Here is a 15,992-nt window from a genome sequence, read left to right as displayed (position 1 = left end):
TCTCTGTTTGCTTTACGAGCTATGAATACCCGGTTATCATTGACTGATGATGGTTCAATCCTAGCTGAATTGAGAGCTAAACCGACATTTTTACAGCAAATATGTGAAGCTCAGAAGAATGATGAGAAGTTACAGGTTAAACGAGCACAGTGTGAGTCAGGTAATGATTCTGAATTTCAGATTGGTTCTGATGATTGTTTATTATTCAGAGGTAGGGTATGTGTACCTCAGAATTCAGAGCTAATACAGAAGATTCTACGCGAGGCCCACAGTAGTACTATGTCTGTACATCCGGGGAGTAATAAAATGTATAATGATCTGAAAAAGATGTACTGGTGGTCGGGAATGAAACGTGATATCTCTGAGTTTGTATCAAGGTGTTTAATATGTCAACAAGTTAAAGCTGAACATCAGGTACCTTCAGGGTTACTTCAGCCAATTACTATACCGGAATGGAAATGGGAAAGAATTACTATGGATTTTGTATCGGGGCTACCTTTGTCTCTGAGGAAAAAAAATGCTATTTGGGTAATTGTTGATCGATTAACAAAGTCAACTCACTTTATTCCGGTACGTATGGATTATTCTTTAGATAAACTAGCTGAACTGTACATATCAGAGATTGTCAGGTTACATGGAGTGCCTGTCTCCATTATATCATATAGAGATCCCCGATTTGCGTCTCGTTTCTGGGACAAATTGCAAGAAGCCTTGGGTACTCAGTTGTATTTCAGCACTGCATTTCATCCTCAGACAGATGGTCAATCTGAGCGTGTAATTCAAGTATTGGAAGATATGCTCCGATGTTGTATACTAGAGTTTGAAGGTAATTAGGAGAGGTATCTACCTTTAATTGAATTTGCTTACAATAACAGTTATCAGTTTAGTATTAAAATGGCTCCGTATGAAGCTTTGTATGGTAGAAAATGTAGAACACCGTTATATTGGACAGAGCTCAGTGAAAGGAAGATACATGGGGTTGATTTGATCCAGGAAACAGAAGAAAAAGTAAAGGTTATTCGAGATAGTCTAAAAGCAGCTTCCGATCGTCAAAAATCATATGCCGACCTTAAGCGAAAAAAGATTAAATTTCAAGTCGGTGACAAGGTATTTCTGAAAGTGTCTCCTTGGAAGAAAGTTCTTCGATTCGGTCGAAAGGGTAAATTGAGTCCAAGATTTATCGGGCCCTATGAAATCATAGAAAGAATTGGACCGGTCGCTTATCGATTGCCATTACCACCGGAACTTGATAGAATCCATAATGTTTTTCATGTATCTATGTCACGACGATATCGATCAGATCCTTCACATGTTATTTCTCCGACAGAAATAGAGATTCAACCGGATATGACTTACAGTGAAGAACCGGTCAAGATATTGGCACGGGAGACAAAAGAGCTTAGAAATAAAAAGATAAATTTGGTGAAAGTATTGTGGCAAAAGCACGGGATTGAGGAAGCAACATGGGAACCGGAGGAGGCAATGAGAAAACAATACCCAAACCTCTTTACTGGTAAGATTTTCGAGGACGAAAATCCTTAAAAGGGGGAGAGAGTTGTAATGGCGTAAATTCAATGTTATCGGAACAGTGGTTTCGTCACCACAAATCCGATTTAAAGAGAAATTTATTTCAATATTTTTGCTTGAAAATTTATATGATAGGAAAATCGTATGAAATATTGATAGGAAAATTTTATCAATTTAGTGATTAGTTAGAAAAAGAAATTATTGAAGAAATTGGGTAAAATAAGGTATCGGGACCTCTATCTCGTAAAATCGAGTCAAAAATAATTTTATAAATATTTATGAAATGTTATTAATGTGGTATTAAAATTTCGTTATGAAATTTTAATGTTTGGGTAGTCAATTAAATGAAAAGGACTAAATTGTAATAGGTGTAAAAGTTGCTAGAGTGATTAAATAGCTTAAGAGTCTAATGAGAAAGGATTTAAAAGGCAATTAGACCCAAAAGTTATTTGGGCTGGACGGCAAGGGTATGAAATCAGCAGAAAAATTGATAAATTAAGGGTAAAATTAGAATATTGCAAAATTAACTAAATAAAACTAGGACTAAATAGGAAATATCTAGATTTCTCTTCATTTCTCTTCAATTCTAGCAGCTAAAAACGCCATAGGAGGGTTCTCTAAGCTGGTATTTCATAATTTTTGCACCAAATCCAGAAGATTCAAATACGAAGCTAGATCGAGGAAAGGAAAAAGTTCGGGATTAATAGATTTTTACTGTTTACAAACAAGTATCAAGGTAAGTTCGTGTAACTTGAATTATATTCTTAAATGCTTGAAATGCATGTTTTTGATATGAATATGATTTGAATGTTCATTGTATGAAAATTTATGAAACATTGATATATTTGATAAAATGGGAAGAAATCCCGTTTGAATGAAAGGAAAATTCGATGGATATCTGAAAAAGAATTGACGGTAAAAATGATCTAGCCCGGACGGGTGATCCTATCCTGATATAGCCCTCCCGAAGAATATGTGTAAAATGGATTTAGCCCAGACGGGTAATCCGAATTAGGGTCTGAATTTAGCCTGGACTGGTAATCCCGACAATACTCTATGAGTTTATATTGCAGGGGATTTAGCCTGGACTGGTAATCCCGCTGCAAGGTTGAGGTTCGCGGGAGTGTGCTCTCTGAAATGGAAATGTGCGCACATGAATATGAATTGACGGACCCGGAATTGTACACTAAAAGTGTACCTCTGAAAATCCATCGAAATTCCGATAAATTCAACGGGATAAATATGAAAAATAATAAGGGAATGAAAATCATGGTATTGATGAGTACATCAATCATGGTATATATATTATTGATACATGGAAATTATTGTACTAACTTGAATGTTGAGTTTGTGCATGTTAGGGTAATAATGCATTGAATGGATATATAAATGTTTATTATATTGTATTGAAAATATTAGGTAAGTATAATTCTTGTTACATGAGCTTACTAAGCACAAAGTGCTTACCCCATTTCCTTTTTCCCTGTTTTGTAGTGTTAAGAGCTCGGAGGTCGGATTTGGTCGGGGACACATCACACTGTCAACCTCAGGATTTCGGTATATAAAGAAACTTTATTTTGGAAATCAATGGCATGTATAAGCTAACAAAGTAAATGTTAACGTGAAATGAATGTAAAGTTAGCCATTAGTATGGTTAACAAACCTGATTATAGATATGTGATGACGTTATCTTATATAAATGCATGAATCTATCATGAAAATATGTTGAATTGAAAAAAAAAATTAATTCGTAAACTCCGGTAATGCCTCGTACCCTATTCTGGCAATGAATACGGGTAGGGGTATTACAACAAATCCCTCAACAAAACTAAAACTAAATAATTGAAAAAACCTCCCTAACATTTTAACTAATCTAATTCTATCCACTCCCATTCAATCCTACACCAATGGCCAAAATCATACTATTATTAATTTTTTTATAATTTATCAATCACATGATTTTATGAAATATATTCAAATGGATAACATCCTTTAAATGTTAAAATTATCAAATCATCGAGATTAAAATCGTATGACATAGAATTCCGTGTATTGATTTAATAATTAGGATGTTTATTATTTCAAATGTGGTTTGAGTCAAGTCATGCTAATCGCAAGACTATTAGAATTTTACTCTTCTTTTATAATTAAAAAAAAAAAGAAAGAAAAATCGTATGATATAGTTATTATTTTAGTTTTTGAAATCAATACCTAATTATCACTTTGATAGTTATTTATTTATTTATATTAATTTGACTCTTATACTTTTATTCTGTATACCTATTACCCAACTTATAATTTATGTTAAAAACAAATCATTTCATCCGATCAAATGCTGCCTCATATAAAAAAATAAAAATTCATTTAAAATATTAGAAAATTCATAAAAATTTCCATAAAATTATAAAATAAATTCATATTCCTTTTAAAAACCAAAAATACCAAACAAATAATTTTTAAAAATTTTATGATTTTTAAAATATTTGTTTAATTTTCAAAAATAGATTATAAATCTTTTGGTTTTTATGATTTTTTTTAAAATTTAAAAAGTATTAAGTATTTTTTATTTTTTTCTTGACACATGGCAATATACCATTGGTTGGCTTAATGTTCTTTTTAAAAGAATTTTGGATTTGGGTAACAATAATTATAGAATCAAATTACATAAGCTAAACTGAACCCTAAATTGATAAAAATAGTATGGGTACCAAAATGATAATTTAGATATATTAGGAGGAGAAAAGAGGCGAAAAACCATGCACGAAAACTCCATGAACCAATAGCTTATATTCCTTCGAGCCCACCAAAAAAAGAAATAACCAAGACCAAAATCACACATGTTTCATTGGGGTTAGGGAGACGAGTAGTCCATTAAAGTCCAACAAAGACGATTAGTTTCCTTTCCCTATTTTGCATGAGGATCACCTAGAATCTCACAGTTGCTGCCTTTTCTTTTATAGCATATATAGGAACACAACAAGTTCCTTTACCTCCCAAGACTATTCTCTTCATTTTTTTTTTATATATAACAACATTGTTTGTCTGCTGAAACGAAGATCATGGAAAACAAGGACCATTTTAAGGGTCTAAAGAGGCGTTTGGCTTTTGATGATGAAGATTCCGACCAAGTTCTCCGTTTCAAAGTTTTGTTACCCAATGGGACTAGTGTTGGACTAGCTTTGAAAAACACTGAGTCTGAAATCTCATTTCAAGGTTTCATTGAGTTGATTAAGGACACTTATGACATGGTTAAACGTCAATCTGGTTCGTTTAAAAGGAAAAGAATGATAGATTGGAAGAATGAAAAGTTATGTCTCGAGGATATAAATGGGGTTAAAACTAGGAGCAGGATTGATTTGCGGTGTTTTAAACAGCACAAGTGTCATGTTTTAAAACTTCATGTGAGTCCTGTTTAGATGTATTTAAAGACATGATAGAAGTAAAAGCATGTGTTTTTTATGACTTACTACTTGTTGTTTGTTTTGATAATCAGGATGGCTCTGGAAAGTTCGCCAATACTTTTGAGGTAGTGTCTTTTTTTCTTTCTATTTTGGGGATCACTGTCGTTTTAAAATTGTTGGTTTATTTTATTTATTGTTTATGAGTTGCAAGTAACTTTGTTATGGCTATTTGTATGTTACATAACTAGATATGAGCATGTGATGGCCTTTTGAAGATCATATATACACCTGAGAATGAGTGAATAACTTAGTAAAACTGGCATGTATTTTACTGAGAAACCATAACTAGTTCTTGGATGAATTTGTTGGTTTTCAGAATATGTGGGATTTGACCCCGGATACAGATTTGTTAATGGAGTTACCAGAAGAATACACTTTTGAAACTGCTCTTGCAGATTTGATTGTAAGTTTGATCGCGCTTATGAGATTCTGGATTTTCTTTTTATGTTTAATTTGTTGTTAAAATTGGTGCTTACACTTTCCTTCCGGTTTAACAGGACAATTCCTTGCAGGCAGTGTGGTTGAATGATGTAAACCATAGGAGATTGATAAGGTTTGAAATTATTTGTAAAATTGATGGTTTATTTAATGATGGTTATATCTGAACCAGTGTATGGCTGTATTTTGTTCTTAGCTTGAACTTATTCTGTTGTGGAATAAATTAATTTCAGATAGTGAACTGAAGGTGTAATGAAACTAATGATTTGATTGTATATATGACTGGTTGAGATTATTGATTATGGCCAATGCCTTGAGCTTTAGACGTATGATTTATTCTCACTTAGATTATTCCAACAATTTCGTTAATATATGATGTGGTTAAGAATTTGTTTGTTATCTGTCTTTTTCATACACATTGATTTGTTTTCTTAAATTTACGCCAGAGTTTCCTGAAGGCCTATATGTATTTAAATGGAGTCTTAAATATTCTAGCCTCTTTATGTATTGTGTGTTTTTTATGATGTGTTGCTTTTCCTCATAATAAAAAATAAACTGTTTTCATCATACTTTTTATGGCTAATCGCTATTTTAATGTTTTTGAAGTGTGGATGTTCTTGAGAGTGGAATCTCAATTTTTGACACTGGACCTGGAATGGACAACAGTGATGAAAACTCTATTGTGAAGTGGTATGTTTATATGAAGTCCTTTTTCTCTTCTTTTATATTTATGTTTTTGTTTTTTTTGGCTACGACTTGGTTTGGCACTTTGGGTTACTTTTCTTCTGTAGTCAGGTAAGACAGAAGTTAAGTTATGCTTGATGTATTCAACAGCTACACTTTTCAACCAGCCTTTTTAGATATTCTCTCATCCATCCACACCGGTTTGTTCATGGTTCAAAGTTTCGAACTTAAGTGGGACATATTTTGGAAGGAAATATGCACTATAGACTTCTACTGGTTGTGTTTCTTAATCATAGTTTTTCTTTTTGAGTTTTGCTAATGAATTCAAGTTTATTTCACTTATTTTATTCAGGGGAAAGATGGGTGCCTCTCTAAACAGGTTATATAAACAACAGGCAATAGGGTGCAAACCACCATTCTTAGTGGTACAAAATCTGTGAAACTCATGTATTTCTTTGGTTAGACACATTAGTATCTCTGTCTGAGATTTGACATAATTGAAGCTTGCCTTTTATGTTTGCACACAAAGATTCTAATGTTGGTTAGAAGCTCTCACTTTGGCTTTCATAACAATGCAGCCCTTTTTTGGCATGTTTGGATATGGAGGACCTATTGCATCTATGCATCTAGGGAGGTATGACCTATTTGACAAACCACATGTCCTTTCCTCTGTTTTATGCTGATAGAATCATTTCCTAGAGAATTAATAGATTTTGTAGTTATATTTTTTCCCGTCTTCATATAGCTGTGTTGAAGTCTCTTCCAAGACAAAACAATCCAAGAAAGTTTACAAGTTACGTCTTGCACGAGAGGCTTTACTTGGCAATTCTGGCTCTGAATGTAGTTGGAGTGTAAGATAGTCTTATTATTAATTTCCCTAAAGAATAAGTTTTTATAGAAATTATTTTTTTTATGAAATTTTCTCAGAAGTTTGTTGCATTATGTCATCAAAATCTTTTTACATTAGACTGATGGAGGCATTAGGGATCCTCTTGATGAAGAAATCAAGGAATCACCCCATGGGAGCTTTACAAAGGTTTACTCTTCTGTATATTCCCTTTAATTTTCATGTATTGTTGTTTTTGAGGTTAGATCCTGCATTCTATTTGTGCATAAGAATCATTTTAGCTAGGTGAGCTGTTTGCGTTTTATTTGTCTCAGTTCATGTATTTATTGTATTCACAGGTGGTGATATTAAATCCTGTAGTGAAAAACTTGGACATATCTAAGCTCCAATGTAAGCTGAAAGACATATACTTCCCATATATTCAGGTGTGAGTTTATCCTTTGACTTCATGTATTGTGATTTAATTAAGCTTTGCCAACGAAACATGGCAACATGTTTCTCATTTAGTTGAGTTTCTTTTTCTGAATTTTGGGTTCTGTTGATACTAAAAATGGGCATCATCCTTTCTCCTTTTGGAAATTTTTTCCAATTACATTTATACCTGCCAAATTGGCTGGTGTATGCACATATATTTATGTGCTTTTCTGTTATATTTTTATGTTGGAATCTGTTCTAGCTTTCAACTAGTAACTGTAAGCATTTGTTTGAATTTCATTGTCATCTATTCTAACCTACTATTTAGTAGTAACATTTTCAGTTTCAACTTTTAGTCAAAATCCTAATTGCGTTCATGTAACAATTTGTTGACCTGCAGTGTGATGAGTTGTCCAACGTTGGCAGGACTATTACACCTGTTGGGTTCCAGGTTTAGTAATCTGGCAGTAACTTATTAATTTTGACATGGCTTTTGTTGTTACTCCTAATAGTCAAGTTGTGGACTGTGTGGGAAGTCATTTTGGGAGTAATAAAGGATATTGTTGCTGTTTAGGTTAATGGTCTTGATTTAACTGAAATTCAAGGCGGTGAAATTGCAACCACCAACTTGCATTCTTGCAATGGTCCTGAGTTTACTCTATTAATGCGCTTTTCCCTTAAGAAGGAGAAAATTTCAACCAGTGCTTCAGGTAGTTATCATTCTTACTGTTTTACTGCTTTTATTGATGCCATTCTTGCTGCTTATGGAACAACCATATTTTTCCTGGTCTTATGCTGCTGAGGTTTTTTATTTTCCAGGTTCAAGGGCTCCTCAAATAGCAAATGCACGCCTCAAATGTATTTATTTTCCTATCCGTCAGGTATTTGGATGATTTGTTTCCTTTTTGTAGCTAGGCTCTGCAGAAGTACTATAAATAATGTTTTACAGGGGAAGGAGAATATTGAGAGGATTTTGGAGAGTTTGGATGCTGAAGGATGTGGAGTTGGAGAAAACTTTGAGAATTATAGTCGTGTCTCAATTCGTCGACTTGGTCGTCTACTTCCAGATGCTCGTTGGGTTAGTTTCCTATCAAGCTTGCGAATGTCAAGTTGTTTTTCATATATCTTACATTGTAATTGTGGTATCTCCGTTTTTAAGAATCCTCCCCGAGGAGATACTTTTTATTCGTCTATAATCATTTAAATTCATATGTATTAGTGCTTCTTTGTGGTGATGCTGTTTGGTTAAAAACTCCAATAATTAATTCATAATGTATTTGCTTTACGACAGGCAATACTTCCTTTTATGGATTTCAGGCAGAGAAAGGGAGATCAGTCTCACTTGTTGAAACGATGTTGCTTGAGAGTTAAATGCTTTGTTGGTAGAGTGCATTAAATTTAAGAGAAAGTCCTTTATATGCTTACTTGTAATGTTCCTTTTCTTTCTCTATTATCATTATGCTTCAAGCAAGCACTTTTTTGGTTGCAGAGACTGATGCTGGATTTAATCCAATGCCTTCAAAAGTAAGCAACTTTTTGTCTCCTACATATATGTTTCACCAGCATGGTTTCTGAATTTTTCATAGCATGCTGTTACGCCAATATATATGGTTCTATTCTAATTTTTGTTGCCAGTTAACTTGCTTGAGTTATTCCTGGCTTGCTGCTCTACATGACGGTTTTCATTCTTAGTGTGTGCATTTACGGTGCATTTTAGTTAACAATCAGGTGATGGATTGAACAAGTTTAATTAACAATATTTTTATGTTGTGTATTTTTTCCAGACTGATTTGGCACACCATAGTCCTTTCTCCATTGCTCTAAGGAACTTTGGCAATAGGCCTCAGGACAAAGAAAAAGGTGAACTTTTTTTTTTTTGTTTTGCTCCATGCTGAATTTGTTAATTTTACTTTGCTTATGATCCTCTTTAATTGAATATTCTTGAATCTATAGATGTTGAAATTGAAATTCATAGAGATGGAAAACAGTTAACACCTGTGCAACTGGAAAGGGAGTACCGGGAATGGCTTCTTCTAATGCATCATAGGTATGATGAAGAAATCGACTCTGGTGAGGATCCGCCTGTTCTTATTGTCAATCCCTTGAACAAGAAGGCACTAGGAATATCATCTGATGGTATGTATTTTCTCTTAAGCAGTTTGACATATAAATGCATGTTTGATTGATCTGCTATTGTTTTCCTTACGTCTTGTCTTTGTAGTTGACATGTTTCTTTCCATTCCGTTTTAGTAGATATTATTTACATGTACTATTGCCTCTTTTCAACTTGCAGTTATAAGGGTTCATCAAGCTCTAAAGAGAAAGGAATTATTGTGGAAAAGTGGCCAGAAAATCAAAGTTCTCAAGGGTGCATATGCAGGGTGTTATAAGAACAACGTCTATGCTACAATAGAATATTTCTTGATTGAAGGATTTGAGGGGGATTCTGGTGGTAAGCATTTTATTAAAGCAAAGAAGCTCAATCTCCCATTTTCTAATGTCTTATAATTCGTTATTGAATTTTGTACATCTAAGTGGCTTTTGATTGATTGGTGCATCATTTATTTGTTTTCTATAGGAGAAGCTCGGATTATATGCAGGTAACCTTATAGTTTTCCTTTCTAAGTTTCTTGTATTTCTTTTAATCTTGTTTAGTAATGACTAATGTGTATGTCCATTTCTGTATGGAAGGCCACTAGGTACAGAAAATGGTTGTGAACTTTCTGTAAAGGGTGGAACACCCAATTTAAATATTCAGGATTCATTGTCTCTTCCAATTAGCGTGATTGATTCGGGAAAGGTTAACTTTTACCGTAAATTCTTCTACTACTGTGAAACCTATTAGCAACTGCGTTATATGGTTGAGTAACATGCTCAATTCTGAGCCATTTGCAGTGCATAGCCATTAATGATTCTGATTGGGAGCGTCAACTTGAGAAACACAACCAGAAGACTCCCTCAAGAATTGATCTGCTCAATGTGAAACAATGTCATTGGTTGGGGATCGATGGGGTCGGTTGATATTCAATTGTGATATCCTCCTATTCCTTTGTTTTATCTGTTGGCCTATGGTTTTTGGCATTTTCATAACAGAAAGTTTGGCTGTTCTTGTATTAGGCTTTTCCAACCAGTCTCACGATACCTGCTGGACAAAACCCTCCAGACGACATTGTCGCTGTTTTTCGTCCGAGTAGTTTCGAGGTTTCTAAGGTTTCAAATTACTTGGACCAGAAGGACATTGTGAAGACTAATTTAGAGATGTTAATGAAAGTACAATATAGAACTGAGAACCATCGAGATGCTAAACAAATTAACTCGCTTCGCATAGCACCTTCATCCTTCAAAGGGTTTCATGGCTTATATAAATTTCCACTTGGGGTTAAGTTCCCTCACTTGTTTAAGAAAGCAGGTGCATATACATTTTCATTCTCCAGTGTGAGTAATTCAAGAGAACTCTTTTTCCTACTTTTGAGTTTATACAATACTATATGTTTTGAAGCTTCTTCTGGTCATGCAATCTAATGGAAGCTTCACATTTATTAGGAACATTCTCGTTGTCAGAATTACAATTTAACAATAACGGTGGTTCCTTCAGAAAAGGTTGGAAAGTGGCAGCTACTGGGTGATACACGGTTTCCATCTTATAGTGTAAGGTAGGGAATCTTGAGGATATGATTTCTGGATTTGGGTGTTTAGCAACTTCCTTGACAAATGAAGTTAATGTATATATCAACAAATATTCTCATTTAGAACTACATTGTAGAAGTTTAAAATGAGATCATTTTTTCCACCCTTCTCTTACTCTATGGACATTGGACAGGGTCGGTTCATGTTTTCCACCCTTCTCTATTGCATGCTATGACATATATGACAACCGAATGTCATTTACCTCCATTCCTGACTTAAAGATCACTCTCGGTATGAATGAATATTTGAGTGTTGATGTGGTCAAGATGAAGCCATCCCTTTCGTCTGATAAGTTGGCCATTGTTATCGAGGTATGTTCTTTCATAAATCTTTTTGCCTCTTGAAAGGAATTACATTTATATGCCTAAAACTGTGCAAATAATTTTCTATAGGATGTCATGGTTGAAACTAATGGGTTAGACTCAATCCGGCCAAATTATGCAGCCACCTTGATGATATATATTCAAGATGAGTCGACATCGATTCCTTTGGAATGTCAAGGTATTCTGCCCTACATTAATTATTCTGCAAGCAAAAGCTTTAGTTTAGAAACAAGTCTAATCATTTATGTTTTACTGTTTTTTTTTGCGCATATTAGTTACTCCTGGAGCTTTACACCGTATCGAAGTCAGTTCACAACTTCCTGGAAAGCAATTACTCCCAGGTTTTGTAATTGAGCAGTTTGTGCTAGAGGTGAGACTTTGTTATCATTTTAATGCCAATTGTTTGCTTCTACACACAGAAGGAGAGCCTCTTTTTATTTTTCTCTCTTTCATATAACCTTTTTCTGTGGTTGTGAGTGGAAACAGTAGCACATAGGCCATAAGATTGTAATCTGAAATTATACACTGGACATGTGGTCTTCATATTACTAGCACTATAATGTGCTTTTGTAGATGTTCGATGTGTATGGAAATCATGTTGAAGAAGGATTAGAAGTTCAATTCCAATTGAATGGTTTTAGCATCCCAGGTCTAATAGGCTCAAAGCATAAGGTTGGTTCTTTAAACTTCTCTTTGTCGGCTCTCAAAGGGGGAATAAAAGTGTCGTACTAATTTATACTGCATGTTCAATATTTTTCATGAATTTGATGCTAAAACTTATAGTCAAAATTACACTTTTTGAGATAAAAGCATGATGGTGTTCTTAGGTGGATAACCTTGGACGCATTGACCTTGGAGGCCTACTGAAAGTCACTGCAGGTTATGGAAAACAAGGTATGCACCTTCCTTCTTTAGATAGTTGGTGTTTCTTGGCAAAGTTGTCCCATTGAAAAGACAGTGAATTTCCTTTCAATATAAATCATATGTTGTTAGTTTCAAATTCTATTAATTTTTCCAGATCAGTTGTAACTATACTTTTAGCTGATTTTTTTTCCTGCATGCCTTGCTCCTGCAGTGTCTCTATCTATTTTACATGGTGATAAAGTAACTTTCAAGCAAGCATTTCAAACCGAGAAAAGGGAGCTACGAATATCATCAAGTGTCAGTAATTATTCACTCTTGTTTCATTTTCATCATTGCTAATATTTCCATAAACTTTTCTGTTTACTATAATGTTTTCTCAGATACCTGAGCACTGCCTTGCTGGTTCTACACTGGAAAATATAAGTTTTGAAGTTATAGACTCGACGGGGGATGTTGATGGAACTTTTCATGATGATGAAAAGTGTGGCCGGTTCCATACACTGGTAGTTAAGTCGGAATCACATCAAATAGATGATTCCATTCGCTATGCATTCAAGCATGGCCGCTGCAACATAGCTTCTTTACCCCTTCCTCAAACTGAAGGGCCCCTTTTCTTCAAAGCTTTTCATTCTCGATACACTCAGCTATATTGCGATGTCGAGGTTGGAAAAAAATCTTGTGTCTATATTTTGATTACTATTTCATAAGCAAAATTGCTGATTTCTTTCTGCAGATTTCTCTTGTTCATGCTCCAAATGTTGACACCGATGAGAATGAGGTCCAGTCTTCAGATGGAAAGCTGATGCTCCTGCAGAATTCACCATTTTTCAATAATGGCAATGTAGGAAACCTACTGGCCCTAGTGAAATATGACGAGGTAAGGTGACCTGTCCAAAGGGTGCAGATTTTATCGATGTAACTGCAGTTGAATTTTTAAAATGGACTGTTTCTCGAACAGGGACTAAAGAGTGAATTATGTAAACATGGTGAGCGTGTTGGAAAATTGGAAAATTATCTGAAGACTCTTAATAACCGGAAGACAGACATCGAGCTCTATATGTCTGAATTGCAAGGTTGTTTTTCTAGCATGTTTTATTATATTGTTTTCTAAACCAATCATTTGTATAATGAACATGGTTTGTTTATAAGATGTCTCATTGTTTTCTCGTTTCTCCTTTTAAACTTATCATATTAGAAAATACGATGTATTTGTTTATCAGCAACTTTTTGCAGATTCTCTGGAACCTGATTTATTAGTGAAAGATCTGGACTGTTTGTCCACGAAAGAAGAAATAACGAAGCTAATCAAGGGAAGAGGTCATTCTGCAGCTTCTACTCTTCTCTGCAGTATTGCTCAAGGACATTGGATGGATGTCATGCAAGATGTAGTAGGTGTTGTAGCCCTACTCGGAACAGTTGGCTCCGTTAAGCTAAGCAGGTTTGCTTTGCTTTATTTTTAAAAAATCTCTTGTGAAACAAAATGAAATATCATAAAATCCTTCTCTAACTCCAACCCCATGGATTACCTTGTTTTTCTCCATTGTAGGATTTTAGCTGAGTACTTGGGTGAAGATCAAATGGTTGCTGTTGTGTGCAAATCCTATGAAGTAGCACGTGCCCTCGAGCAGTATGACCATAAAGGAGAAGTTGATTCTCGGCTTGGTCTGCACGCAGAAGCTACTGCACTTAGCAAATCTATTAGTGGCAGATTTCTTGTAGTATGCCTTGAAGATATAAGGTATGGCATGCATGATAGCTATTGGTTTCAAGATTATTAAAACTTTTCTTATAGACATTGCAAGACTTGGGGATATGATTGTTTTGCGGTCAATGAATTTTGACTCATGTAACGATCATGCAGGCCTTATCTAGGAGGGGTTGAAGTCAATGACCCTCAAAGGAAGCTAATCTTACCGGCTCCTCGGTTACTAAGTGGAAACTACCCTCCAGGTTTTATTGGCTATGCGGTTAATTTGGTTAACTTAGAGCACCCTCATATAGATTACAGGACCGAATCTGGCCACGGTCTGCGTGAGACTCTGTTCTACAGACTTTTCAGCAAGGTTCAAGTGTATGAAACAAGAGAAGAGATGGAAAATGCTCGTAATTGCATAACACACGGCGCTGTGTCTCTGGACGGAGGGATTCTGAGAAAGAATGGCATTATATCACTCGGATTCAGGTACTCAAAACTCTTTCTCACACCATACGAGCATGCATGCATGTTTGTGAATATGTAAGTTTCTTTTGTTATACATGTCTAATTCATTGAGTCTTCATCTTCTAGGAACCCCGAAATATATTTCTCTGTTCAGATCACGAACGTCTCTCCAGAAAGAAAGAAAATCATGGAACAAATCAAGGAAAAACAATTGGAGCTAAGAACAACTTTGCAAGGCATCAATGTAGCAAGCGAAAAACTTGATCGAGCTCGCCATAAGTTCAACAGGAAACAAAAGCAATATCAGAAGTACTTAGATAACATCGATGATGCAATCAACGATACCGTAACTCCGAGTACAACCCCATCGCAATGCACCCAACGGCTCGGAACTCCCTCCAAGGTGATTATCTAAATCCTAAAACATGTTTTTAAGTTCGTATACAGATTTTTCTTTTGGTAAGTTCTAATTTCAGATATGGTTTTAGCTATATGGTAATTTCACAACAGCTGAAACATTATAAAAGATCATAGGAGCTTTTGCATTATCTTTGCAGTGCCCACATTTTGACTTTTTAACCTTTTTTTTTAAATCTTCTTTATTTGCTTTTTAGTATCAAAAATGGATTTTTTTTGTTATATTAAATAAATGGAGCTTTCTTAGTTGTATGCCAGCATTCGGCCATGGATGATATATATATGGAAGATAGTTTTATAATTGCCGGTATTAAAATGTAAGCATATTGTTCATAAAGTGCAAGACTTTGATTGCACCCTTCACCGGCTCATAATTTGTGCCACCTTGTTGTGACTTGTGATTAAGCTTTTTATGATTATTCTTTAGGTTTTTTTTAATATCAATGTTTAATATTCAGTTTTTACCTTTTGAATTGTTCAATAAAGTCAAGATTTTGTCTCCAAATTTTACGAAGAATCTATAAATTATGATCCGAACCCTATAAATATTAAATGATTATAATTTCTTTGATAAGTGATTATACCACGAATGATTCATTTTGACGAGTCATTTTCATTCAACGAAGCCATCGCCTGTCAATGCTCTTGAGCTTTTTTTAAAATTGAGAGACAACCTCAGCTCCACCCCCAATTAAATAAAACCCCTTAGCAAATACTTATTTCCTACATATATCAATATAAATCAGTTTACATGTCTCATTTTAATCTTAAAAAAAATTCTTATTATATTATATTACATGTGGTGATATATTTATTGCATCAGTTGATGAATTGTAAATTTTTATATGGAAATTAAATTCAGGATTAAATTTATAATTTACACAAAATACAAGACTAATATTAAAATTTAACTAAAATAAATAAATATAGGAAAAAGCTAACGAAAACGAAGGAAGAGAGTATTTTTAAAAGGAGAGAGAGAAGAAGGGGCTGTTTGGTTCTTTTGAATCCATTATTATTTTTCTACCAAATCTCCACACTTTTCTTCATCCCTCTCACTTCACCTCAAATTCTTCTTCTTCAAACTTCTATTTCTTTTTTTAAAAAGAGAACTTTATAGAGAAGAAGAGGATCAAGAAAAGAATTTTTTTTTATTTTTATTTTGGGGT

General features: G+C 34.4%; 1 protein-coding gene across 1 annotated transcript; it reads left to right on the top strand.

Annotated features, from left to right (window-relative positions):
- Window positions 1–4,384: 4,384 nt before the first annotated feature.
- LOC107923070 (structural maintenance of chromosomes flexible hinge domain-containing protein GMI1) lies at window positions 4,385–15,235 on the top strand. Its single transcript, XM_016853279.2, has 37 exons — window positions 4,385–4,928; window positions 5,021–5,053; window positions 5,305–5,391; window positions 5,486–5,541; window positions 6,033–6,116; window positions 6,463–6,535; window positions 6,689–6,744; window positions 6,856–6,961; window positions 7,078–7,146; window positions 7,296–7,382; window positions 7,772–7,822; window positions 7,946–8,081; window positions 8,191–8,252; window positions 8,321–8,449; window positions 8,663–8,753; window positions 8,861–8,895; window positions 9,156–9,231; window positions 9,325–9,507; window positions 9,665–9,823; window positions 9,950–9,971; window positions 10,063–10,171; window positions 10,267–10,383; window positions 10,489–10,806; window positions 10,915–11,024; window positions 11,192–11,369; window positions 11,451–11,559; window positions 11,657–11,751; window positions 11,955–12,053; window positions 12,209–12,275; window positions 12,457–12,542; window positions 12,626–12,907; window positions 12,979–13,122; window positions 13,204–13,318; window positions 13,479–13,683; window positions 13,792–13,983; window positions 14,107–14,427; window positions 14,533–15,235. The coding sequence occupies exons 1-37, from the start codon at window positions 4,587–4,589 to the stop codon at window positions 14,819–14,821; spliced, it is 4,773 nt and encodes a 1,590-aa protein (XP_016708768.1). The 5' UTR covers window positions 4,385–4,586; the 3' UTR covers window positions 14,822–15,235.
- Window positions 15,236–15,992: the final 757 nt, after the last annotated feature.

This window comes from Gossypium hirsutum, chromosome A11, assembly GCF_007990345.1.
Source record: "Gossypium hirsutum isolate 1008001.06 chromosome A11, Gossypium_hirsutum_v2.1, whole genome shotgun sequence".
Lineage (NCBI taxonomy): Eukaryota > Viridiplantae > Streptophyta > Magnoliopsida > Malvales > Malvaceae > Gossypium > Gossypium hirsutum.
This window is presented reverse-complemented; position numbering and strand designations above follow the sequence as displayed.

Bases quoted from the DNA above. Each gene is read 5' to 3' on its own strand.
- LOC107923070 (XM_016853279.2), top strand. From the start codon at position 4,587: ATGGAAAACAAGGACCATTTTAAGGGTCTAAAGAGGCGTTTGGCTTTT. The intron at 10,807-10,914 runs GTGAGTAATTCA...CACATTTATTAG, and splicing joins ATACATTTTCATTCTCCAGT to GAACATTCTCGTTGTCAGAA. The intron at 14,428-14,532 runs GTACTCAAAACT...TTCATCTTCTAG, and splicing joins ATTATATCACTCGGATTCAG to GAACCCCGAAATATATTTCT.